At 35.0% G+C, this 26,192-nt stretch overlaps 1 protein-coding gene and 1 pseudogene across 15 annotated transcripts in view; both read left to right on the top strand.

The window, feature by feature from the left end:
* Positions 1-26,192, top strand: part of CCDC91 (coiled-coil domain containing 91) — a 580,237-nt gene that overhangs the window by 290,988 nt on the left and 263,057 nt on the right. For 14 of the 15 annotated variants that reach the window (XM_072654437.1, XM_072654444.1, XM_072654435.1 and 11 more), the window contains one exon: positions 24,944-25,051. The exons of the other annotated variant lie outside the window; for it this stretch is intronic. In XM_072654437.1, coding sequence (XP_072510538.1) covers positions 24,944-25,051 — 108 coding nt within the window. The remainder of the gene's footprint in view (positions 1-24,943; positions 25,052-26,192) is intronic. 15 annotated transcript variants of the gene reach the window in all.
* LOC140533961 (putative olfactory receptor 5AK3) lies at positions 2,145-3,266 on the top strand (annotated as a pseudogene).

Raw genomic sequence — 26,192 nt, 5'->3', positions numbered from 1 at the left:
GCTTTGTCATAAAGTCCTTAGCCTCCATCTGTTCCATCCTAATTTTGAAAGAACTATTTTCTTCAGTGAGGTTTTGAATCTCCTTTTCCATCTGAGTAATTCTGCTTTTGAAAGCATTCTTCTTCTCATTGGCTTTTTGAACCTCTTTTGCCAATTGAGTTAGGCTAGTTTTCAGGGTGTTATTTTCTTCAACATTTTTTTGGGTCTCCTTTAGCAGGGAGCTGATTTGCTGTTCATGCTTTGACTTCATGTCTCTCATTACTCTTCCCAGCTTTTCCTCCACCTCTCTAACTTGATTTTCAAAATTCTTTTTGAGCTCTTCCATGGCCTGAGCCCATTGGGTGGGCTGGGACACAGAAGCCTTGATTTCTGTGTCTTTGCCTGATGGCAAGCATTGTTCTTCCTCATCAGAAAGGAAGGGAGGAAATGCCTGTTCACCAAGAAAGCAACCTTCTATAGTCTTATTTCTTTTCCCTTTTCTGGGCATTTTCCCTGCCAGTGACTTGACCTCTGAATATTTTCCTCACACCCACCTCGCCTCCTGATCCTCCCAGCCAGCGTTTGGGGTCTGAGATTCAAATGCTGCTTCCAGCCTCAGGGCTTTTGGCGGGGGCAGGGCTGCTATTTCAGTGTGAGATTAAGTTCAGATGGTCAGGGCTGCCTCTCAGGCTCAGTTCCCTCAGGGAATTTATGCACAGACCTTGAACAATGGATCCAGGCTCCTGCCTGCTTGGGGAGCCCCGGTCTGCCGCTGCCCCTCAGCTTCTGTCTCCCGAGGGGGCCCGAGCCATGGGGGCACCCCACTCCCCCCTCGACCCGCCAAAGAGACTCTCTCACCAACCCCCGTCACCTGTGGGTGGAGGGACTTGTGCGGCCGCTGGAGATCCCGTCCCTGAAGCCTGCTCGGATCTGTTCCTCTCGGTGCCGCGGCCGCGGCAGGTCTGGGCTGGGCTCCGCGTCTGCAGCGCGACGGACCTTTTGCGAGAGGTTTGCAGGTCCCTCTGTGGGTGGAGGGACCTGCGTGGCCGTTGGAGATCCCGTCCCTGAAGCCCGCTCGGATCTTTTCCGCGGCACGGCTGTACTCAGCTCCCAGTCCCAGCGCCCAGTCCGCGGCATGAAGGACCTTTTGTGAGAGGTTTGCAGGTCTCTCTGGAACAGAAATCTCCCTCACTCCAATGTTCTGTGGCATCTGGGTGCAGAATTCGCCGTGAGTTACTTCTTTGTAGATGTTCTATGGGTTGTGGGTTCGGAGCTATGTGTATGTGCGTCTTTCTACTCCGCCATCTTGGCTTCGCCCCCTGTATTATGTTTTCATTTGTTTTATGATTTCTCCTATTCGTTTTAATTCTTCTATTCAACATGACTAAGGTGAAAATGTATTTAATAGGAATGCATGTGTAGAACCTCTTTAAAACTGTATGCCATCTCAGGGAGGGAGTGGGGAAGTAAGGGTTAAGGGAGGGAGGGCAGGAAAAAAATCTAAGGTATATGGAAGTGATTGTGGAACACTGAAAACAAATAAAATGATAAAAAAGATAAAAAAAAGTTGGAAACTTGAGTATGAAAAAAATTATAATGGAGCAGATGGAAACTAATGACTTCATGAGAAACCAAGAAATTACAAAACAAAACCAAAGGAATGAAAAAATAGAAGAAAATGTGAAATATCTCATTTGAAAAACAACTGACCTGGAAAATAGATCCAGGAGAGACAACATAAAAATTATGGGACTACCTGAAAGCCATGATCAAAAAAATAGCCTAGATATCATCTTTCATGAAATTACAATGGAAAACTGCCCAGATATTTTAGAACTGGAAGGCAGAATAAATATTTAAAAATCCACTGTTCACCTCCTGAATGAGATCCAAAAAGAAAAACTCCTACGAATATTGTAGCCAAATTTCAGAGTTTGCAGATCAAAGACAAAATATTGCAAGCAGCCAGAAAGAAACAATTCGAGTATTGTGGAAAATCAGGATAACACAAGATCTATCAGCTTCTACATTAAGGGATCAAGAACTTGGAATATTTTATTCCAGAAGGCAAAGGAACTAGGATTAAAACCAAGAATCACCTACCCAGCAAAACTGAATATAATACTTCAAGGGAAAAAAAATGGTCATTCAGTGAAGTAGAAGACTTTCAAGCATTCTTGATGAAAACACCAAAGCTGAATTGAAAATTTGACTTTCAAACACAAGAATCAAGAGAAGCATGAAGAGATGATATGAGAAACATAAAACAAGGAAATGACACCATAGTGACTGAGTTCATGCTATGGGGATTTACACTATGCCATGAAGTGAAGTATATCCTCTTCTTTGTGTTTCTGGTCATCTATGGGGCATCTCTATTGGGAAATAACAGTATGATTCTGCTCATCAAGTGTCATTCCCTCCTTCACATTCCCATGTACTTTTTCCTCCAACACCTGGCTTTTGTTGACCTATGTTATACTGCTGTGATCACTCCCAAGATGTTATTGAACTTTTTTGTTTCCAACAAATCCATTTCTTTCTCAGGGTGTCTACTGCAATTGTTGGTTTATGCTATATTATCCACAGTCAAATGTTACCTCCTTTCTGCTATGGCCATAGATCATTACATGGCCATCTGCAACCCATTACACTATGCAGTGGTCATATCCTTTAGGGTCTGCATCCAGTTACTCACAAGATTCTATTTCATGGCATCCCTGAATGCCTGCATACACAGAGATTTTGCCTTTTCACTGTCCTTCTGCAATTTCAACACTATCAATCCTTTTGTGATGTGCCCCTAATCTTGCCCCTTTCCTGTTCTGGTATTGATATCATTGTCATGTTGTTCATAGTCTTTGTGGGTTTTAATCTGCTGAGCACACTGCTGGTTGTGTTCTCTTCCATTTACATCCCGGCTACCATCTTGAGGATGCCTTCTGCCTCAGGAAGGCACAAAACTTTCTCTACTTGTGCCTCCCATCTGACAGCTGTCATCATTTTCTGTGGGACTCTGTCTTACATGTATTTACAACCTTCTTCCAGTGAATCCCAGGAGAATGTAAGGTGGCTTCTGTGTTTTATGGTGTTATGATACCTATGTTGAACCCCCTGATCTACAGTCTTCAGAATAAAGAAGTGAAAGAGGCCCCAGAAAAATTGTTTTTACATACACCTGGGAAATAAAATATACTAGCAGGGGGGTATAGAAATCTTACTGTACAGGAAAATAGATGGGAGAGGGAATAAGAGGAGGGGGGTTGATAAAGGGAGGCTAGATTTTGTGGAGGTAACTAGAATGCATGATGTCATGGAGTGGGGGAAGGGGAGAGATGCAGAGAAAATTTGGAATTTAGAGTCTTGTGGAAGGAAATGTTAAAAGGTTAAATAAATACATAATTTGAAATGTGGGGAAAAAATAAAAGGACATGGAAAGTTATACTAAAAATTGATTGGAACTAAATAATGTAATTTTAAAGAATGAGTGGCTTAAATATCAAATTATAGAAACAATAATTTCGTTGAAGAGAATTAACCTCATGAGACAATATATCAAATTTAGGGGATGCTGGGAAAACAGTTCTTAGGGAAAATTTTATATTTCTAAATATATCATTTAAATAGAGGAAGAGGAGATTGATTAATTGGACATGCAACTAAAAAAGCTGGAAAATGAAAAAAAAAAATTCCACAATTTAGGTTCAAATTGGAAATCATAAAAACTGAAAGTATGAAAACTATTGAACCAATAAATGAAACTGGGAGCTGGTTTTATGAAAAAAACCAAACAACCAAGAATACTTGCTGATTTGAGTAAAAAAAAAGATAGAAGAAAAGCAAATATCCAGTATAAAAGAAACATGATATGAAGAATAATTTAAAACAATTTTGAGGAGTTATTTTGCTCAAATATTTGGCAATAAATCTGATAATATAAACAAAATTGATGAATATTTATGAAAAATATGAATTAGCCAGGTTAACAGATGAGGAAATAGAATGCCTAAATAATCCCATCTTGAAAAACTTGATTGAACAAACCGTTGATGAACTGGATTCACATGTGAATTCTACTAAACATTTAAAGAACAATTAATCTCAGTACTATATAATATAGAAAAATAGACGAAGTAGACCTATCAAAATCCTTTTATGATGCAAATATGGTGCTGATAACCTAAACTACGAAGAGCTAAAACAGAGGAAGAAATGATAAACCAATTTCCCCAATGAATATTGATTCAAAAATTTTAAATAAAACATTAGCAGAGACATTACAGCAATTAATCACTAAGATAATACACTATGACCAGGTGGAATGTGTGTTAGGAATGCAGAATTGGTTGAATATTGGAAAACCCATCAGCATAATTGACCACATCATTGACAAAACCAACAGAAATCATATGATTATCTCAATAGATGTTGAAACATCTTTGAAAAAATATATTACCCATTCCTCTTAAAAACACTAGAGATCATAGGAAAAAAATGAAGCATTCCTTAAAATGATAAGTAATATCTATCTAAATCTATCAACAACGTTTATCTGAAATAGAGATAAGCTAGAAGTATTCCTAGTAAGGTTAGGGGTGAATCAAATATATCTATTATCATCACTGTTATTTAATAAGAAATGTTAACTATAGCAATAGGAAAAGAAAAAGAAATTGAAGAAATTCGAATAGGCAACGAGGAAACAACTATCACTCTTTGCAGATGATAAGATGGAATACTTAGAGAATCCCAGAGTATCAACAAAAATGTAACAGTGTTTCAAGGTACAAAATAAACCCACATAAATCATCAGCATTTCTATATATAAACAACATAGCTCAGCAGTAAGAGATAGAAAAATTTAATTAAAATGACTGTAGATAATATAAAATATTTGAGAGTCTGCCTGCTGAGAGAAATCCAAGAGCTATATGAACACAATTACAAAACATTTTTTACACATATAAAGTCAGACCTAAACAAATGGGAAAATATCATTTGTTCATTTGGAGGCCAAGTTAACATAATAAAAATGACATTTCTCCCTAAATGAATTTACTTATTAATTGCCATACCTAAGAAACTACCAAAAATTATTTCATAGAGTTAGAAAAATTAAGAGACAACTCCTGTAAGAGAATGTTGTATCTCCACAGATAACATGTTCTCACAAGTGAAGTAATATGTGAATTCTTAGGAGAAACTGGCACCTAAAAGGGGACCCACAAAAGAAATTTCATGGCTAATCAGAAAGGAAGGGATCATGGGAAGTGCAAAGTGTACAATTAAACTATGTGATTTAGAACACAGAGTAGTATCTGTCACGTGGCACTGCTTCTATTCATATTACTATCTCTGTGAATTAATAGTTCTGAGCAAGGCGCAACAGGAAAACAAAAGGAATGTTGGGGGAAGATCTTTAAAAGCATTAACAAGATACCACCCCATACCTATCACATTGGCTACTATGACAGAAAAGGAAAATGGTAAATGTTGGAGGGAATGTGGGAAAATTGGGATACTTATGTACTTTTGGTAGAATTGTGAACTAATCCAGTCATTCTGGACAGCAATTTGGAACTGTGTCCAAAAAGCCACAAATATTTGACCTAGTTATACCTCTACTAAGTCTGTATCCCAAAGAGATTTGGAAAAAAAGGAAAAAGACCAACAAAAATATAGTAGCTTTTTTTTTGTGGAGGCAAAGAATTAATAGTTGAGGGATGCCTATAATTTGGGGAATAGTTGAACAAATTGTAGTATATGATTGAGATGGAATAGTATTGTACTATGAGAAATGACTAGCAGAATACCTTCACAAAAACCTGGAAAGACTTATATGACCTGATGCAATGTGAAGTGAGCAGAATCAAGAGAACATTGTACATAGTAACAGCAATGTTGTATGATGATCTCTTGTAAGTGACTTAGCCATTTCAGCAATACAGTGATCTAAAACTGTCCCGAAGGACTCATGATGGAAAGTACTATCCACCTCCAGAGAAAGAAGTGATTGACTTTATTTTTTCATGTTTTTTTGTCTGTGTTTTTTTTCATAGCATGACCAATGTGAAAACATTTTGTGTGATTGAACATGTATAACCTGTATCAAATTTCTTGCCATCTTAGGAAGGGGGAATTGGTGAGAGAAGGGCAAGGATGTGGAATTCAAAATTTTAAAGAAACAAATAATAAAAATTGTTTTTACATGTAATTCGCAAAAACAAAGTATTAAAATAAAATAAAATCAGTAAGAAGAATTGTCCAGAAAGGAGCTCAAACATAATACTTCAGAAGATTTAACTCCCTGAGAAGCACAAAGAGATCAAATAAGAAATAAATAGGTTACATAGCAGGGAATAAAATCAGAATACTCAGGAAGAAAATTGAATTAATCATCAGGATAAATCAAAGAAAATACTCTTTCAAAATTCTTCTGGGAGAAAACTAGGAAATAAATCTTGGAATGGAGAAGAAAGAGGCAGAATTTTGAACTTAGCACCTAAATGAAAGCAGAAAAAGAAAAGTGAAACTGAAATAGATAACTAATAAAATAAGTCAGTATGTTAAATATCACCCTTCCTTCTCCAATTAAGGGAGGAGTTGATTAAGAGGAGTAGTGAGGAGGAAACAGACTACAAGATTAGAGTTACATTACAACAATTTAAACAAAAATAACTGTAGAGACAAGGTAATCATTTAAAGGAGAAAGAAGAAAATATTTATTTAACAAAACAATATTAGAGACAAGTGGAGGAAGACATAAGCCCATTTTTCATAACTTTATATTGAATGAATTAAATAATTCAATGAAATGAAAGAATGAGTTTATATTAAAAAACAAAAATCTGCAATCTATTGCTTATAGAAAATATCTAAAAAGCAAATGAACACATAGAATCAAAAGACTAAAACTGTGTATCAGGTGAACCTACAAAGAAAAAATTACAATCTTTCTATTAACAAAAAAAATTACATTATGCATAAAAATATAGAAAATGAACCAATGTCAAACATGTCTATCAAAATAACATACTATCTAAATTTATAAAGGAAAAATTAACTGGATTGTGAATAGATATGTTAGTAAGAGACTTTAATATTCCCTTCTCAGAACTGGAGTAAAGAAAATCAAGATAAAAAGAAAACTATTTGATCACTGGAGAATTTAGAGATAAAAGATTTATGGAACCTTCCAAATGGACCATAAAAGCATATGGTTATTTCTTAGTGTCATATAGCACTTGTCGAAAAACAAGTCATGTATTAGGGCCAAGAGAGATGATAAACATATGTAAAAATCAGAAATTTTAATCACTTCCTTTATAGATTAATCTAGCCTGGACCTAATTTATTCTAGTTCCTTGGTAGATTAGGCTCTATATTCTTGTTCAATCTTCGTTTTCAAAGAGGATCAATGACATGTCAAGGGTGATGTCTTGACTTGTGCATGAATTAAGTGATGCATAGCTGGGCAGAATCTTCAGGCTCCTTCTCTCCACCAGAATTATCAAAGTCAGAAAGGATTCAATGGGTGATCTTGATTTTTCTACAGAAAGGTCTTTCCCAGGTCTCAGTTTGTCTGAGGCCATACACTTTCAATGACTAAGGACTTAGGTAGGAGTAGAGAGAAAAAATTCCCTAATTTACCCGTATAATGATATAAATCTGAGGGTTTCTGTTCAGAATAGAAAACATTTGCTATTTATACTCATTCTAAGCCATAGAAGCCTAAAGGACTGTGGAGGCTTGGGTTGTGGCTATTATTTGTCATTCAACGAAATTCAGAGTGATTTGAGTTTAAAAACTAAATATTGGAATAAAATGATATACTCATAAGTCATTCAGTAGTTAACTAATAGAGATTTACTTAGCTGAAGCAAGAAAAGGGGGCCAATAAGTGATACAGTGGATAGAATACTAGGTCTGGAGTCAAAAAGACTTATCTTCTTGAGTTCAAATCTGGCCCCAGACATTTACTAGCTGTGTAACCCTGGATAAATTATTTAACTCTGTTTGCCTCATCTCTCAAATGAGTTTGAGAGGGAAACCACTCTGTTACCTTTGCCAAGAAAACCCAAAATGTGACCATGAAGAGTCAGGCATGACTGAAACAACTGAACAACAACAAGCAAGTGAAGTTCCTTTGTGTGAGTTAACCATTGAGTTACTCATCAAAATGAGGTATCTAAGTGCTTAGCATAGGGCTGGACACATAGTAAGCCCTTTATTTCCTTCAACCAGCTGAGCATCTTAGTGCCTGTTTGGATCCTTGTGGCAGCTTTATACTCATGGAATGAGTAAGTAGCATCAACCAAGTCTCCAGGAATATCTCAATACTCTATAAGAAAAAACTAGTCTAACTTACATGGGGGAAGGGTTAGAATATTACTCCTACAACACAGATTATGATGCTATTAAACACAAGTCAATACAGTGAGTGAAAGCATGTACACAAAACTAAATGTAATATTGCTATTGAAATTGCTAAATAAGAAGTGGATCAAAGAACAAATTGTAAAGTACTTCACGACTAAGGGAAAGACAATGATAATGATGAGACATCATACTAAATTTCTGAGGTACAAGTAAAGCAATTCACAGGGGGACATGTATCCCTATAATTATACATAAATAAAATGAAAAAAAAAACATTCTTGTGAAATGTGTGATTTTAAAAATAATCGAAAAATAAGCCCAGAATAAGCACAAAAGCAGAAGTCTTGAAATTTGATACTGATTATACAAAAAATATATGCCAAGTACTTAAAAGATAATGTGGAGTGTAAATGCTAGCAACTTTGAGGGATTAAGATAGACTCTATGTTGGAGACGTTATGTTATTAAAACCAGGCATTTAAGCAAATTAACAGGCATAGCATAATATCTCATTGTCCTCTGTGGTCTTCTCTAGTTCTTACATCTATGATACTCTAATATATAAAAACAGATGAACAAAGATCTCTCAAATTTTAACGTATGTCCACTATGCTATATCATAATATTTAATAGAGATAAAGACTGATACTGGATTTGTAATTTCATTGGCATAGGAAATTCCTGGAAATTCTCTATTGGTGAAGTTTGACACCTTCTCTGAAATTTAGAGAGTTGCTTAGAGCGCTGAGATCTTAACTACCTTGCTCAGCATCATCTAGCCAATATGTGTCAGAGGCAAGACCTGAGTCCATGCCTTCCTGGATTTGAAATTAGCTTTCTGTCTTCTATGCCATCCTGCCATAGTATTAAGTAGCAACTTAGAAATATTTAAAAGACTTGAATTAATGGTGAAAAGATCTGGATTAAAATTCTACCTCTGCTACTGCCTATGTGACCATGGGCAAATTAACTTCTGAGCCTCAGTTACCCTATCAATAAAATTAAAGAGTTGAACTACCTTGTGATAGGTCCCTTTCAACTCTAGATCTATGATTCTTTAATCCTATAAAATTCCTCCCATAATAGAAGATAAGGAATAATTTCTCCATACAGTGGATAACAAAAATGAGGCATAGAAAAATGTTATGTTAAGCCCCAAACACATGCATTCAGATATAGGAAGAGTTGAGAATAAAAGGCAACTGAGCTCTTGGGAGTTCTGTTTCAGGAATCTATTCAACAAAGTACATTGACCCCTTTGGAAGAACATACAGTCTTCTGTTTCAACTAGTTTCTTTACATGTTCTCTGATTTCAGAACTTTAAAGATGATAGTATGTCTGATTGATTAATTGATTTGGAGCTTTAACCATACTTGGGATATTATGAGCAAATGTTCCTAATCCACATTCTATTTCTTCCCATAAAAGGTGAAAAAAAGATGTAGGATTTTTTTTTCCATCATAAGAAGCAATGTTGTGGCATCTGAGGGGAATGGCCTATCCATATGGCAATTTTTCAAAACATTGAAGCAATTGGATATGAGGCATGAAGAACCTATTGCTACACTTAATTTTAGAAACAGCTTAATTTTAATTTGTTGCTCATGGCACAAAAGAAATTTTTATTGGGAAAAGTTTGTGGTGTTTGAAGCAGCAACTCTTATGTTACTAGAATCTCTTAACAACAAGGCCAGAAGGAACTCTTCCTTCTATTCTGAAGATTTTTTTTTGGCTTCTTCAGATTCAAAAGCGCTTTATATCATGGTTAGACTACACTGATTTTCCCATGTTTAGGTATACACCCATAATTTGACATTTTTCCTTTTGAATTTTGAAGTGTCCCTGTGCTATAATTCAAACACATTCAAAAATCTGAGGATCCATGAAGCCTCAAGTTACTGAGATTTTTAACAATATAAATTTTCCCTAGCCTCCACATGACCTCTCTTGTTTCTAATTAAGAAAAAAAAAGACAAATCTCTGAATCTTAATTTCAGTGTCCCTGAGATTTTATATGACCACTGCTCTCCTGTTGCCTGACGAATAATAGGACCAAATCCATCAGCACCTCTCCCCAGATATCTGAGAGTTTAGCTGTTAAGAAACATGAACTTTCTTCTGAAGGGTTGAGCTCACAGTATCTGCAGATCTCCATGCTTCTGCCTACTTATACAGCAGTAGACTGTGAAGTAGGACTCAAAGTCAGATCTTTTCTGCAGTTAATAAAAGCACAAAGGACAGGGCACATTCTTCTCTGAAATAATAATTTGTACTCTATGACCTTTTCTGTACTGCTTTAAAAATGCACTTCTCAATCATTGGCTTTAATTGCATTGCGTCTTTTGCATACTTATGGGAATTTTGTATAATTTCTGAAATCTGTTTGCTAAAATAGCCCAATGAAAATGTTCTCCTTCCCCATGTTCTTTGTCTTCTCTTTTCTGTACCACATTTGTACCTCAGTTGTTTTAGTGGCATATTGTTCAGAGACTTTTTTAACAAAAAAAGAAATCACAGATTTCAGTTTTTCCTTCTGAACTGTAAGCTAACAAAGCTATAAATTAAAATTCTTCTGATCCTGAAATTAATGAAAGATTATTTTTAATGGCCAAAAATGTTATTGAAGATTAAGTCACCTTGGTAGCCAGGACAAAGTTCCAGACCCAGATACAATTATCTGCTATAATTTTGAATATAAATTCTTCATTTTCTTAGTCTTTGTGTTTTGCCAGTCATCATAAAAGAGAGAATGGGAATATTGTGGAAGAGCTTAATGTTAATGGAAAAGGTATACTAGAGCACGGACTGTTTGTAGCTGCAGTACTATGTTTTCTCAAAATGGTAAGAAAAGGCACAGCTAGTGGCTAGTTTTTTATTTGCATTAACTTTCCTACCTCTGAATGCTTTTTTCTAGACACTCAGTGAATCACCACTCTTATAGTTCGTAGGGCCCACATGCCAAAACATAGCACATTTGTTGTAATTCTCTAATTTATTTGTATATGACACAAATGAACCTATTCAGCTCTCATCAAGGGAGATGTTCCATCACCTTTTAATTGCATGTGATAACCTGGAAGAACACTTGAAAACTGTTTAATGGTGGTTATGCACTAAATCGATAAAATAAATTTATCTTGTTGAAGAGTATATGGGTTCCTGGCTAGAGTACTTGATTGAAGCAGAAATGAAAGGATATGGTTGAGTACAAATTATATTTCTGACTTTAGTGTTGCATTTGTAGAGAATTATGGGCAAATTGGTACTAAGTTTCTCTATTCTTAAAACTCATATGCTTCTTGTTTGAAAAGCATTTTGTAGATGACAGGTTCACCATGCTGACTAACACTGAGAATAGTGCAGTGGAAAAGGGTGGGGTCAGGATTGTGAGGATAGGAATTAGAATCAGAAAACCTAGATACCAGTCCTATCTCTGTCACTAACTGCATGAATTTAGACAAATTAACCTCTTTGAGACTCCATTTCCTCCTCTGTAAAATGGAAGAATTAGATTAACATCTATGAATCTTTTGAATTCTAAAGCTGGTAATCTATGATTTTTAAAAATAGATATGTGCTTATGTATTTTGTTTTTGTATGACCTAGATTTTTCCCCCTGTATCCTTCCCTCTAACTCCTGCAAGATAGATATATCTGGCTCTATTGGCTTCACTTTGTCTTTCCATGATTTTCGGAGTTCATCAAATTCATAATTTGTTATAGAATGGTACTACTGAATGATATTTATATATCATAATTTGTTTAATCATTCCTCAATCAGTGGATACCCGATCTATTTTTCCCTCAGTTCTTTGCTACCACAAAAAGTTGTCCTATAAGTATTTAATTTTATGTGCAACCTTTCTTTTTGTCAGTGACGTCCTTGGGGTATGTCATTAGCAGTGGAATCTCTAGGTCATTTTATATAAACATTTTAGTAAATTTATTTGCATCATTCCAAATTGCTTTCAAGAATTGTTTTTATTAGTTCATAGGTTGGATTGTGTACCTGTCTTTCCACAACCACTCTAACATTGACTGTTCTCATCTTTTGTCATATTTGACAATTTGTTGGGTGCTTCTTGGAGTTGTTTTGATTAACATTTCTCTTAATAATGAGTATTCTTGCCATATGATTGTTAATGCTTGCAATTTCTTCCTTTGAGAGCTTTGTATCCTTTGCCACTTAGCTATTTGGTAATTGCTTTCGGTCTTATATATTTCTGCCAGTTCTCTGTATGTCTAGATTATCAAACTCTTATGAGAGATATTAGATGAAAATATTTTCCTAGTCATTCTCTTCCTTTTTTATCCTAGGTGTGTTGATTTTGTTCCTGCAAAAGTTTTTAACTCTCATGTAAGCAAAATTATCTGTTTTGTCTTTTGTAATTGCCTCTATCCCTTGTTTGGTTGTGTATACTTTCCCAAACCAAGCTGGGAAATGTATATAATCTTCTTTTCTAATTTTTATCATATGATCTTTGAAATTCTGATCATATCTCCATTTGAATTTATTGTGAAATACGGTGAAAGATAAACTAGGTCTAATTTCTTCCAGATTTCATTCCAGTCTTCACAGTAGTTCTTAATCAAATAGAGTTCATTCCTGAGTAATTTATGTTTTCAAGGATTATTGAGTTCACTTAGTTCTGATACTTCTTCAAAATTTCTGATCCCTTTATCTGTTTTTATACTTTTTAACAGATATCAAAATGTTTTAGTTATTACTGCTATATAACTATATAGTTTTATGTCTGGTAATGACATTCTACCTTGATTCTAACCTTTGTTCCCCCTATTATTTCTCTTGAAATTCTTTTATTCCTCCAAATGAATTTTATCATTATTTTAGCTTGCTCTGTAATGTATGCCTTTAGAAGTTTGATTCTGTAGAATTTAATTTGGAAATTAACATTGCTAACATTGTCATCTTTATTATATTGGCTTGAGGTAACTTTCCTGTCATTTTTTTAAAAATTGTGTTGGCATGGCATAGCTCTTACGTTGAATTTTCTGCCAGCTATTTGCTAGGTATTTAAGTGGATTTTTATTTTTTTAAGGACTATTTTTTAATTGAATCTATACAGATTTTGTGTATACTGTGGTAAGCTAACTCCCAAAATCTTGTGCATTTTATAATTATTTTGAACTTTCTTTCATATCTATAAATGACTCAGATTTTTTCTTGTTCTTATAAAAGAATGCTATTTATTCTGTTTGTTTATTATAGTCTTCAACTCTCTTGAAATCATTATCACAGTTTATTGTTTGTTGTTGTTGATTCCCTGTAATTGCCTATGAACCATCATGTCTCTGTAAGTAGAGATACTTTTATTGCCTTTTTGCTTTTTCCCTCATGTTTATTTGTATTGTTAGAGACTGTTGTCTTTTTGACATTACTAGAATTTCTATATGAAGTAATAACAGGGAAAGAGGATATCCTTACTTCTTTACCATATTTATTGGGAAAGTTTTTGTGGTATAGTCATTCCATATTATACATGCTATTGGTTTTAAATTGGTACTGTTTATAATTCAAAAAAATAACAAGTAGCACTCATAGTATTTTCATGTTTGCAGAGTGCTTTGCAATTGTTATCTTATTTTTTCCTCACAACAACCCTGGGAAATAGTTGTTATTATAACCCCCATTTTACAGATGAGGAAACTGAGGTGGACAGACATTAAATGACTTGCTCACACAGCTAATAATCATGGAGACAAGTGGAAAAATCCAAGAGATTGAGTTTCTGGGTAATCAGTAATCAATTTATTAATTATGCTAGCTGATAATCAATAAATTGATGGTCAGTAGTTGTTCTTGGTAACCAAAGAAAAAAACATGGAGATCATTGAATGCTTAAATACCTTTGGAAATGGAGGTGTCCCTGACAGGTAAAAATCAGACCTAATTGATGAAGAATTAATGAAGGGGTAGAGATATTAATTAATAGGTGGGCTGAAGGCCCTCAAAACTTTTTGTTGAGGACATGACTTGATCATGAGACTCTTTAGCAACCTTCAGCAATCTAGACAAAGGAATTCATGTCTATCCCAACTACTCTGGTTGGTTTTCTCCTTCGTAAACTGGATTACTCTAGATTCCATTGGAGGAGTACAAAGACTTAGGCTTAATGCTTCAAGGTGGCAGCTCACCTAGATTAGATTCTGGGTACACTCAAAACAGAAATATGATCGTCTAGTTCATTTGAGTCCTACCCAAGATAGAGGAACATGTTTCCAGAGGATCTGGGTGATCTCAACAACCTAATCTTGCAGAGACTGGCCAACTGACCTACAGGGTCTGGTCCTTGAATAAGGAAATAAAGGGAAAAAAAACCTGAATCCTAATTTAATTAATTGGTTATTAATATAATAGAAAAATAAACACTTCTCTCGGTGTCTGAGCCTGTATTTGAACTCAGGTTTTCTTAACTCCAAGAATATTTACAACTATATGCCCTTTTATAAAAGCCTTTATTTAGTATTTTACTTTTCCCCAGTTACATGTAAAAACAATTTTTAACATTCATTTCTAAAACATTGAGTTCCAAATTCTGTTTCTTCCTCCCTCCCCACCACACTCTTTCCATTGAGAAGGCAAGGAATTCCATGTAGATTATACATGTGTACTCTACATGCCTTTTTATGATTAAAAAATCCCTGTATGACTATACATTGTACATTTTTATTTAATTTTTTTAGTATAAAAGAATGTTGTAGTTGGTCAGAAGCCTTTTCTATTTCTATTGAGATATTGTGTAGTTTTGAATGTTTTATTTTTAATAGAATTATATTGACTGTTGTTTTTCCTAATGTTAAACATTCCTGAATAACTGATATAGAATCACTTTGGATAATCTACTGCCTTTTTTTAATATAAGTTGTTTTATTAATGTCATGTTTTTTTGCATCATCATACTTATCTCCAATACTCTTACTGGTCCCACTCCCTGACAGCCTTCATATATAAAAATATTTTTTTTTAAAGAGGAGGCAGTAAGGAATGGGAATGAATATTTGTAAAGTGCATACTATGTGACAAGTACTGTGCCAAGGTATTCGCTTTTCAAATAGTATTTTATATGATCCTTACAACAACCCTAGGAGGTAGGTGTTATCATTGTGCCAATTTTACAGTTGAGGAATATGAGACAAACAGAGATTAAGTGGCTTTCCCAAGGTCAGACAACTGTTAAGTGTATGAGGCCATATTGCAACTCAGATCTTCCTGACTCAAGCAGACAAATTGTTTTCTGCTTGAGAAGATTTTATTTTTAAATTTAAATCAATTCTTCTTAATGATATTAGTCTGTAGTTTTCTTTGCTTCATCTTTACCTAATTTAGGTAATACAGGAGTAAAAGTGCAATATATTTATTTCAGGTAATGCTCCATTTCTTTTGGATTCTATGATGCATTGTTGGATAACTGGGTATAGTAGGTTTTGATAATTATTTTTATTTCTTTACTGTTTTGTGATTTTACCTCAATTGTTTTTTCATTTTACTGATATGATTTTCTAACATATTCTTTTTTGTTCTATTTTATAATATTTGTTTTCCAATCACACATAAAGTCAAGTTTTAACATTAATTTTCTAAAAATTTTCAATTCCAAATTTTTTGTTCTTTTCCATGTTGCCCCTTTCTAAGATGGTAAGCAGTTTGATATAGTCTGTATATATGTGCAATCATGTGAAACATAATTCCATATAAATCATATTGTGAAAAAAGAAATGGATCAAAAGAAAAAAATGGGAAAGAAAATAAAAATAATATACTTCGATATGCATTCAGACTCCATTCCTTCTTTCTGTAGATATGAATGGCATTTTTCATCACGAGTCTTTTGGAATTATCTTGGATGATTGTATTGCTGGGAAAAGCTAAGTCATTCTTAGTTGTTCATTACACAGTGTTGCTGTTACTGTGTGCAATCTTTGCCTGGTTGTGCTCTTTGTGTCAGGCCAAGTAAATTTTTCAAGGCTTTTTTGAAATCCATCTGCTCATCATTTCGTTTTTATTTTTGAAATTAATTAATTTATTTTTAGTTTTCAACATTCATTTTCACAAGATTTTGAGTCCCAAATTTTCTCTCCCTTTGTCCCCTCCTACCTCCCCAACATGATGTGCAGTCTAATATAGACTCTACATATACATTCATATTAAACATATTTTCCATATTAGTCATGTTGTAAAGAAGAATTAGAACCAATGTGAGGAACCACAAGAAAGAAGAAACAAAAAAAAGAAAAAAAGAGAGAGAGCTAATAGAATGCTTTGATCTGCATTGAGACTCCATAGTTCTTTTTCTGGGTGGGGATAGGATTTTCTGTTATGAGTCTTTTGGAGTTGTAGATCCTTGCCTTCCTGAGAAGAGCTAAGTCTATCAAAGTTAGTCATTGCACAGTATTGCTTTTACTGTGTACAGTGTTATCCTGGTTCTGCTCAATTCACTCAATATCAGTTCACAGAAGTCTTTCCAGGTTTTTTCTGAAATCTTCCTGCTTGTTATTTTTTATATCACAACAGTATTTGCTAACATTAATATACCAACCACTACTTGTTTAGCCATTCCCCAATTGATGGGCATCCCCTCAATTTCCAATTCTTGGCCACCACTGAAAAAACTGCTATAAGTATTTTTGTACACGTGGGTCCTTGCCCCATTCCTTATGATCTTTCTGGGATACTGATCTAGAAATGGTATTGCTGGGTCAAAAGTTATGCACAGTTATAGTCCTTTGTTCATAGTTCAAAGTTGCTCTCCAGCAATGGTTGGAACGATTCACAACTCCACCAACAATGCATTAAGTATTCCAGTATTCAGTGTTTTCCCCAACATTTTTCATTTTCCTTTTTTGTCATACTAGCCTATCTGATACGTATAATGTGGTTTCCCAGAGATGTTTTGATTTGCATTTCTCTAATCAATAGTGATTTATAGCATTTTCATATGTCTATAGATAACTTTAATTTCTTCCTCTGAAAAGTGTCTATTCTGGAATTTGGCTACATTATTCCTTAGTGTTTCAATTTGGGATCTCTTTCAGAAAATGATGGGTAGATTCTTTGGATGACCAATATGGATGAACCAGTTCTCTGGTTCTAGTACCTCAGGGCAGTTTTACTTGATGATTTCTTTAAAGATGCTGTCCAGGGTATTTTCTTGATCATGGCTTTCAGGTAAATCAATAATACTTAAAAATATCTCTCCTGGATCTATTTTCCAAGTTATTTTTCCAGTAAGATTTTTTCTTTTATTTTTTCTTTCTTTTGATTTTGAGTGATTTTTGATGTCTCACAGAATTATTAGCTTCTGCTTGCCCAATTGTAATTTCTACCAAATCGTTTTCTTTCGTTAGTTTTTGTACCTCCTTTTCCATTTTGCCAATTGTATTTTTAAAGTTATTATTTTCTATAGTCAATTTTTGTCCTTTTCCAAGCTGTTGACTCTTTCATACCTCTCTTTTATTTTCCTAATTCTTCTTCTACTTCTCTTATTTGCCTTTAAAATCCTTCTTGAATTCTTCTAAGAAACCTTTTTAGGCTTGAGCCCAGTTCATATTCCCCTTTGAGATTTCAGAGGTGAGTTTTTGTCCTCTTCTAAATAAAAGTTTTCATCTTCCCTGTTACCATAATAATTCTCTAAGGACGGTGTCTTTTGTTGTTGCTTTTTGCTCATGGTGCTTGCCTTTATCCTGACTTTTTACAAATTTTACTTATTTTTCTTTTTCAACATTCACTTACACAAGATTTTGAGTTCCAAATTTTCTCCCCATCTCTTCCCTCTCCCACCCCAAGACATCATGCATTCTGATTATCCCTTTCCCCAAGTTACCCTACCTTCTATCACCCCCCCTCCCTTTTTCTTAACACCTTCCCTTCTATTTTCTTGTAGGGCAAGGTAGATTTCTATAGCTCATTGCCTGTATGTCTTATTTCCCAGTTGCATGTAAAACAATTTTTTAACATTAAAAAAAAAACAAACAACACTTTGGGTTTCAAATTCTTTCCCTTCTTCCTTCCCTTCCCCATCCTCATTGAGAAGGCAAGCACTTAAATATAGGTTATACATGTGTATTCATGTTGTGAAAGATTAACTATATTAACTATATTTCCTTCCATCCTATCCTACCCCCACCTATTCTATTTTCTCCTCTGACCCTGTCCCTTTTTCAAAAGTGTTTGTTTCTGACTGTCCCTCCCCAAATCTGCCCTCACTTGTATTATCCCCCTCTCCATCACCTTCTGCCACCCCTCCTTTGCTATAGGCTAAGATAACCAATTGAGTTGTTCCCTCCTTAAGCCAATTCTTATGAGAGTAAGGTTCACTCATTTCTTGTCACCTCTCCCCTCTTTTCCTCCATTGTGAAACTTTTTTCTTGCCTCTTTTATGTGAGATAATTTACCCCATTCTGTCTCTCCCTTTCTCCTTCTCCAAATATATTCCTCTCTCACCCCTTAATTTTATTTTTTAGATATCATCCCTTCATATTCAACTCACCCTGTCTCCCTTCCTCCCTCCCCCCCCATCTCTCTCCCTCCCTCCCTCTCTCTCTCTCTTTCTCTCTCCTTCAACTACTGTAATACTGAGAAATGTCTCATGAGTTAGAAATATTATATTTCTATGTAGGAATATAAACAGTTCAACTTTAATAAGTCCCTTAAGGTTTCTCTTTCCTGTTTACCTTTTCATGCTTCTCTTGATTCATGTATTTGAAAGACAGATTTTCTATTCTGCTCTAGTCTTTTCAACAAGAATGCTTGAAAGTCCTCTATTTGATTAAAATTCCATTTTTCCCCCTGAAGTATTATACTCAGTTTCACTGAATAGGTGATTCTTGGTTTTAATCCAATCTCCTTTAACTTCTGGAATAGCATATTCCAAGCCCTCTGATCCCTTAATGTAGAAGCTGCTAAGTCCTGTGTTATTCTGATTGTGTTTCCACAATACCTGAATTGTTTCTTTCTGGCTGCTTGTAATATTTTCTCTTTGACCTAGGAACTCTGAAATTTGGCTATCATACTGCTAGGATTTTTCCTTTGGGTCTCTTTTGGGAGGTGATTGATGGATTCTTTCCATTTCTGTTCTACTCCCTGATTGTAGAACATCAGGGCAGTTTTCCTTGATAATTTCTTTAGAAATGATGTCTAGGTTCTTTTTTTTTTTTTTTTTTTGAGGTTTCTAGGCTTTCAGGTTGTTCGATAATTTTTAAATTAGCTCTCTTCAATCAATTTTCCAGGTCAGCTATTTTTCCAGTGAGACGTTTCACATTGTCTTCTATTTTTTTATTCTTTTGGTTTTGTTTTATAATTTCTTTATTTCTCATAAAGTCATTATCTTCCTCTTGCTCCATTCTAATTTTTAAAGAATTATTTCCTTCAGTGAGCTTTTGAACCTCTTTTTCCATTTGGCCCATTCTGCTTTTTAAGGCATTCTTCTCCTCATTGGCTTTTTGGACCCCTTTGACCATTTGGTTTAGTTTAATTTTAAAGGTGTTGTTTTCTTCAGCATTTTGGGGGGGGTTCCTGTTGATTCTCTTTTCATAATTTTCTTGCATTACTCTCATTTTTCTTCCCAATTTTTGCTCTACTTCCCTTACTTGATTTTCAAAATCCTTTTTGGGCTCCTCCATGGCCTGAGACCAACTCATACTTTTCTTGGAAGCTTTGGACATGGGAGTTTTGATTTTATTGTGTTCTTCTGTTTGCAAATTTTGATCTTTTTTGTCACCAAAGTAAAATTCTATAGTCTGTTTCTTTTTCTGGGTATTTATTTACTCATTTCCCCAGCCATGTACTTGACTTTGGAGCTCTTTGTGAATATAGTTCTCTACTTCCAGTGGGAGTGGGGTGGAGGTGTCCTGTTTGCCACTCAATCTCCCCACAATCTGTGGGCCTAAAGTTCCAGAAATAGCCACTACCACTTCCTCTGCTTCTACTATTGCAGCTGCCATAGGCTCCTCCACCCCTTCTGTCACCCTGGGCCTAGGGTCGGACCACTCTACTCTCTTTAACTGGTCTTATAGGTGTTTTTCACTGACCTTTCAATTTGTCCTCAGTGTTTTGTGAAGTCTGGAAACTGCTACCAGTGCCAGTGATCCATTCCCCTTTCCCCTCCCCAGGCCTACTCAGGTCCTATCTGTTCCCACATGGCTCATACCAGACTGTAATCTGTTCCTGGCCCAGCATAATAGGAGCTTCCCATCAACTTTCCAGGCTGTCTTGGGCTAGAGATTTGCTTCACTATGTCATTCTGTGGGTTCTGTGGCTCCAGAATTTGTTTAGATTCATTTTTTACAGTTATTTGGCTGGATTTTGAGGGATAGCTCTAGCAACCCCTGCTTTTACCCCACCAGCTTGCCCCCATCCCAATTCTATTTTTATTGTATTATTTTCTTCATTTTTTTTTTTTGCTTCTTTTGCCAAGTCCTTGAGTTACTTTTCACAACCTTCTTGCATCACTTTCATTTCCTTTCCCACTTTTTTCTCTGCCTCTCTCATTTGATTTTTCAAATCCTTTTTTAACTCTTCCAGGAATTTATATTGGGTTTGTATCCGATTCAGTTTTTTCTTTCACATTGTACTTGTAGCTGCTTTGACATTGCTGTTTTCTTATAGTTTTCTGTCTTGATCTTCCTTGTCAACATTGTAACTTGTTATTGTCAGGTCCTATTTTTTTTGTATTTTGTTTTGTTTTTGCTTCAGGCCTTTCTTGCTACTGTTTTCAGAGCTAGGTATTCCACTTTGTGGGTTTTTGGTGTTTCCAAACGTATATGGTCTAAGGATGGGTGTGGTCTCTTCTCTACTGGCCTATTTTCTTATCCTTACCCAGGAATGGATCTTGTTCCCCTGTTGCTTCCAGTGCTGACATTTCTTCTCATCCTGGAACTTTGATCAGATTCACCACTCTCCTGCAGTCACAACAATTAGTACTCCCTTCTCTCTTGGAACATTTCCCTGTGAGCAACAATACTCTCTCCTCTTTGCCCTGGAATTTGGACTTTACCGCTTGCATCCCTGTTGCCACAAATGCTGTCTCTTCCTTTTGGCCTGGAACTATAACCCAGAATTATGTATAGGCAATGCAACAGATTCCTTAACCCAGTTCCCGCAAAAGGTTCCCTCAAAGCTCCTTCTGACCACTTATCTGGAGTCCCCTACCTTTTGTGAGTGACAGTTCCTGATGCTGCCATTAATGCAGCCACCTCCAAAGCCTGCTGCTGGTTCCATTATGCAGTCTGCAAGGTCTACTCTGTGCTTTTGGGGCAGACCACCACACCACTGAAACACAACTTTCCTGTTTACCTCCTAATTTGTCTTTGTTTTATCCAACCTTTTGTTGGCTCTTCTGCTCAAGAATTTAATTTGTTTTAGAATGGTTTAAATGGAAATTTGGGAGAGTTCTGCTGAGTGCATCTCTACTACAACCATTTTGACTCTACCTCCAATCTATACACACATCTTTTTAAAAGCAATTGATTTGAATTAGAAATTCTTTGTTATGTAAAGAATTTTGTCTTCTAAATGTGCTTATAACAGTGTTCATTTTAATGTTTAAAATCATAATAAAAATTAATTCAAATAAGGAATAATAAAGTTGTATGCTTACCAAAACAAACAAACAAGTAAATAAAGAGGTGGATATTATAGAACTCGACATTAAAGCAACAAGTTAATGTCTCCATTCCACATGACTCTGTATTTCTATAATAAGTAAATTCATTCCAGTTATTATGAATTATTAGTTAGAGATACTAATCATGGAAACTAGCCCAACTTTTTAGGAAGGTATGCTAGTAAGTTTTAGATTTATAAATTGAGCTTTATTTTTCTTTACACAGAGAAATAATGTTGTTCTGAAGCAATTGAATCCAAACCCTGGTGAACCATCTTGCAGTTTTGGTCAATTGACTTTGATAAAGGCAAGATGAAAGATTATGAATGGGTTAAACACATTATATTATGTTACATTACGTTATATGTCATATCATAATATGACATAATATAATATAATATAACAATTATATTATCTTTGAGGTCGGAGATCATGTCTTACTTTTCATGTATTTCTGTCAGGATATATGACAAAATATTTTGTTCGGAGTGATCACTCAATAAATGTCAATTGAGTGTAGGGGGACAGCCAAATTTCATTGTCATATTTGTGAAATTGAATCGAGCTCTTTCTATCAGCCAAAATTTAGTGGTTCCATGTAAAGTTCTTAATGAGTATATTTCCTTAATATTTAGTTCTTACTAGAGTCTATATCTATGTGTCTGACAAATAAATGCCATTCCTAAAGGCATACCTATTTTCAAATACTGTATTCAAATATTGTATGCACATAAACACCCTGAATGAAATTCAAAGAAATAGACAAAGTTGAATGAGCAGTGTAAAGGTTAAATCATTAACACTGTCAAATACAAAGACAACTAAACTGCTGTAAGAGAAACTCCATAGTTTTGTTTTGTTTTGCTTTGTTTTATTTTAAAGCTGTTGCACAACAAAAGTTAATCAAAAGTTTGAGTGTTTGATTTTGGAGACTCTTAAGGTCTTAGATCTAGAGCTGGAAAATGGCCTTAGAGGTTATCTCACTGAAACTTCTCCCCTTACAGATAAGGAAAGTGAGTCCCAAAAAGGTTAAGTTACTTACCCAATGTCACATAGGTAGTTAAAATTGGAGGCTGGTTTTGAATCCACATTGTCTGACTTTACAGTCAGTTCCCTTTTCTGTACTACCTATCCCTTTATAAAACTGTAGAATCTTAAATTTAGAGTTTTGGAAGGGACCTTAGATGTCATGGAGTCCAACCCCCCCCCCTTTTTTTTACCTAAGATAAAATTAGACAATGAGTAGTTATAGCTAGTTAAGCATCTAAATTCAGACTGGACCTCAGACATTCCTCAGACCAGCTGCCTTGATAGTGATGAATAGTGAGACAACCTTTAGATTAAAACTTAAAATGCTTTGTTATTCAGTCATGTCCAAAACTTCATAAACCTAGTTGTGATTTACTTGGGAAAAATACTGGAGTGGTTTGCCATTTCCTTCTCCAGCTCATTTATAGATGCATAATCTAAGGTAAACAGGGTTAAGTTACTTGCTGAGGGTCACATTGCTAGTAAGTGTCTGAGGTCAGATTTGAACTTGGGAAGGTGGGTCTTCTTGACCCCAACCTGTCACAGTATCCACTCTGCTTACTAACTGCTCTAAAATACTTCCTACACTTTAATTAATCTTTACTCAAAGTTTCATTTTTCTTATGCTTTTTCCCTCTGCAATTTTAAATTGACAGTTGTAGAATTACCAAGTCAACAATGTCAGAAAGACTCAAGTTTGCAAAAGAAAGTTAATTCCTTGCAAAATAAGAGACTGGTTTAGAAATTATGAAGATAATTGCCTTTCCTCCCCCCATTTGAGAGTGCATCTTAATGTGTCTTGATTCCCACTGAGCAAATCTATTTTCAAAACAGAGATAATTTAGGATTTGGCCCATTTTCCATGTCTGCTCAAATATTCCAAGATCTGTTTTCTATAAGACATATGTCTGTTTCAGCTTATTTTTGTGATTATGAGTAGTTTATTACCCAGATATGCTTTTAAAAATAGCATATTTTCTATTGTACATGTATATGTTCAGCACATATTTTGAAATGGAATATATAGATATGACTATATACATGTACACATGTATTCATATATTTCTATAAGCATACATGCATATATGAACATGCATACATATGTGCAATATAACATTGGGAACACAATGTGAATAATACACATTTGGGGGAGGGGAACAAGAAGATAAGATTTTATCTGAATTGAGGAAGTAGGCGGATGCAGCATCTGGAAAGGCTAATTTGATTCTTTTGGTTCACTGTTGTTGTTTCTAACATAGCAGATTGATGTTTTAACCTTTACACTGCTCACTCACATCTGTCTTATTTCCCTGATTTTATTATTTATTTTGTGATTAGTGTCTTGATGTTCTTACTTGTGCTCTTTGATTTCTGTGTCTTAAGATCAGGGGTGTGAACTTCCTGGGGGGTAATTTTTTTTTTTTTTAATGTTTAAAATTGCTCAGAGTTTCCATCTGCTTTTACTTGATCTGTGGTCTTGAAGATCATGCTTGGCCCATGGGATATTACAGTGTGCCGAGAGGATGTGGAGTTTTGTCAGCCAGTGAAATATGTCTGGATTTTTTTTTTTTTAGCAACTTTCATATGCTTCTCATCCTGTGTGGTCCCCACAAAACTGAATTTATATTTTACCAAACTGCTTGCCCTCTTTATCTTCCTCTATGGCTTAGTCTTTTCTAAAGGGAAGGTGTTTGAAGAGGGCATATGAGCCAACAAATTATAATCCTGGCTCCAAGAGCATTTATAGCCAAGAAAGTTAAAGGAATGTTACATGCTTCAGAATATTAAAATATCTCTGTTTTAGGTGCCCTGAATCTATGATTTCTGATATGCACAAATGTTATAATTAATTTTCAGGGTGTCAGAATTTTCTGATACCAGCTGGAGACTTCAGATGTCTACACTGTTCAAATTCCTTTTTGCTTGTTTTCAGGCATTGCTGCAGACTACAGTTAAGCAGCAAGAAGAATCTATTGAAAAACAGTATATCTCTGCTATTGAAAAACAAGCTCGCAAGTGTGAGGAGTTGCTTAATGCTCAGGTAATAAAAATTCATAGCCTCATATGCACACATTGTTATTCTCCTAGATCTCTCTTCTCCTCCCCTCAGCACTCCTACCCCAACCCCAACACACATATTCTTGAGCCTGTGTAAATTTATAGGCTTCTGTTTTCATGACACTTTCTTAGGTGTTTTTCATTTTTTTTATTTGAAAAAATAAGTTCTGAGTTAAATTGTGTACTTTTGATGATGTACTTACAGTAATACCAACATTCTATATAATATATGTGAGGCAAAATATAGTATATGATGATCTTGATTGCTAACTTTTGCTATTTGCTAAATTGCATAAAGAGCACATGGGGAGAAAAGTTAAGAAAACTAAGGTGATTTTTAGCATTTTTCCTTTTACATAGGACTATATTTAGAATTTATTTAGAATTATTAAGGATAGAAATGCTTTCATTTTGGGGCTTCTGATTCTCAGTTATGTTATTTTTTGTATATAGTTGCATAATTTTCATCTGAAAGGCTTTTTCCTTGGCTTAATATTTTATGAAGCTTAAAGTTCCAACTGACTATACATTTATTATATAAGCTACACAGCTTTTATGAATATGTAATAATTATTTGTAACATAATAGGAATTCTCACAACAGTTTGGACAAAAGTGACTTGATAGATGAAAATTGTCACTGTGAACAGAGTGACTTCTTTTTAGTATATAGTCTTAAAGAACAAACAAAAGATGTCTGTGAACACTTGGAGTTTCTCAAAGATTGGTTGGACCTGGTCATATTTAATATTGTCATAACATTTCCATGAGTAATCTGAAAGAGGGAGCACACAACAAAATCTCTTTTGAAGATGGCGTTCACTTCTTGGATGGTAAAGTGCCAACCTTACGGGGATAAACTCTACAAATATTTAGCAAGCCTGTATGAATGGACAGGGAAATAACAGATGAGCTACAGTCCAGACAAGAATATGGTTAAGGCTGTAATTGATAGTGTGTCATTATTTCTGTAGTTTGTGCAAGTTACCATGTAATTATAAGGTGTGTTTTGAATGTGATCTTCCCTAAGGCCCAATGATTTTTGAGCCTGTTAATGGAAAATGTTTGGGGGCAACCATCTCCACAGTACGCCTGGATTAAGTGTGTCTATAAATGGCTTAGAAT

This window comes from Notamacropus eugenii, chromosome 3 (genome assembly GCF_028372415.1).
Source record: "Notamacropus eugenii isolate mMacEug1 chromosome 3, mMacEug1.pri_v2, whole genome shotgun sequence".
Lineage (NCBI taxonomy): Eukaryota > Metazoa > Chordata > Mammalia > Diprotodontia > Macropodidae > Notamacropus > Notamacropus eugenii.
This window is presented reverse-complemented; position numbering and strand designations above follow the sequence as displayed.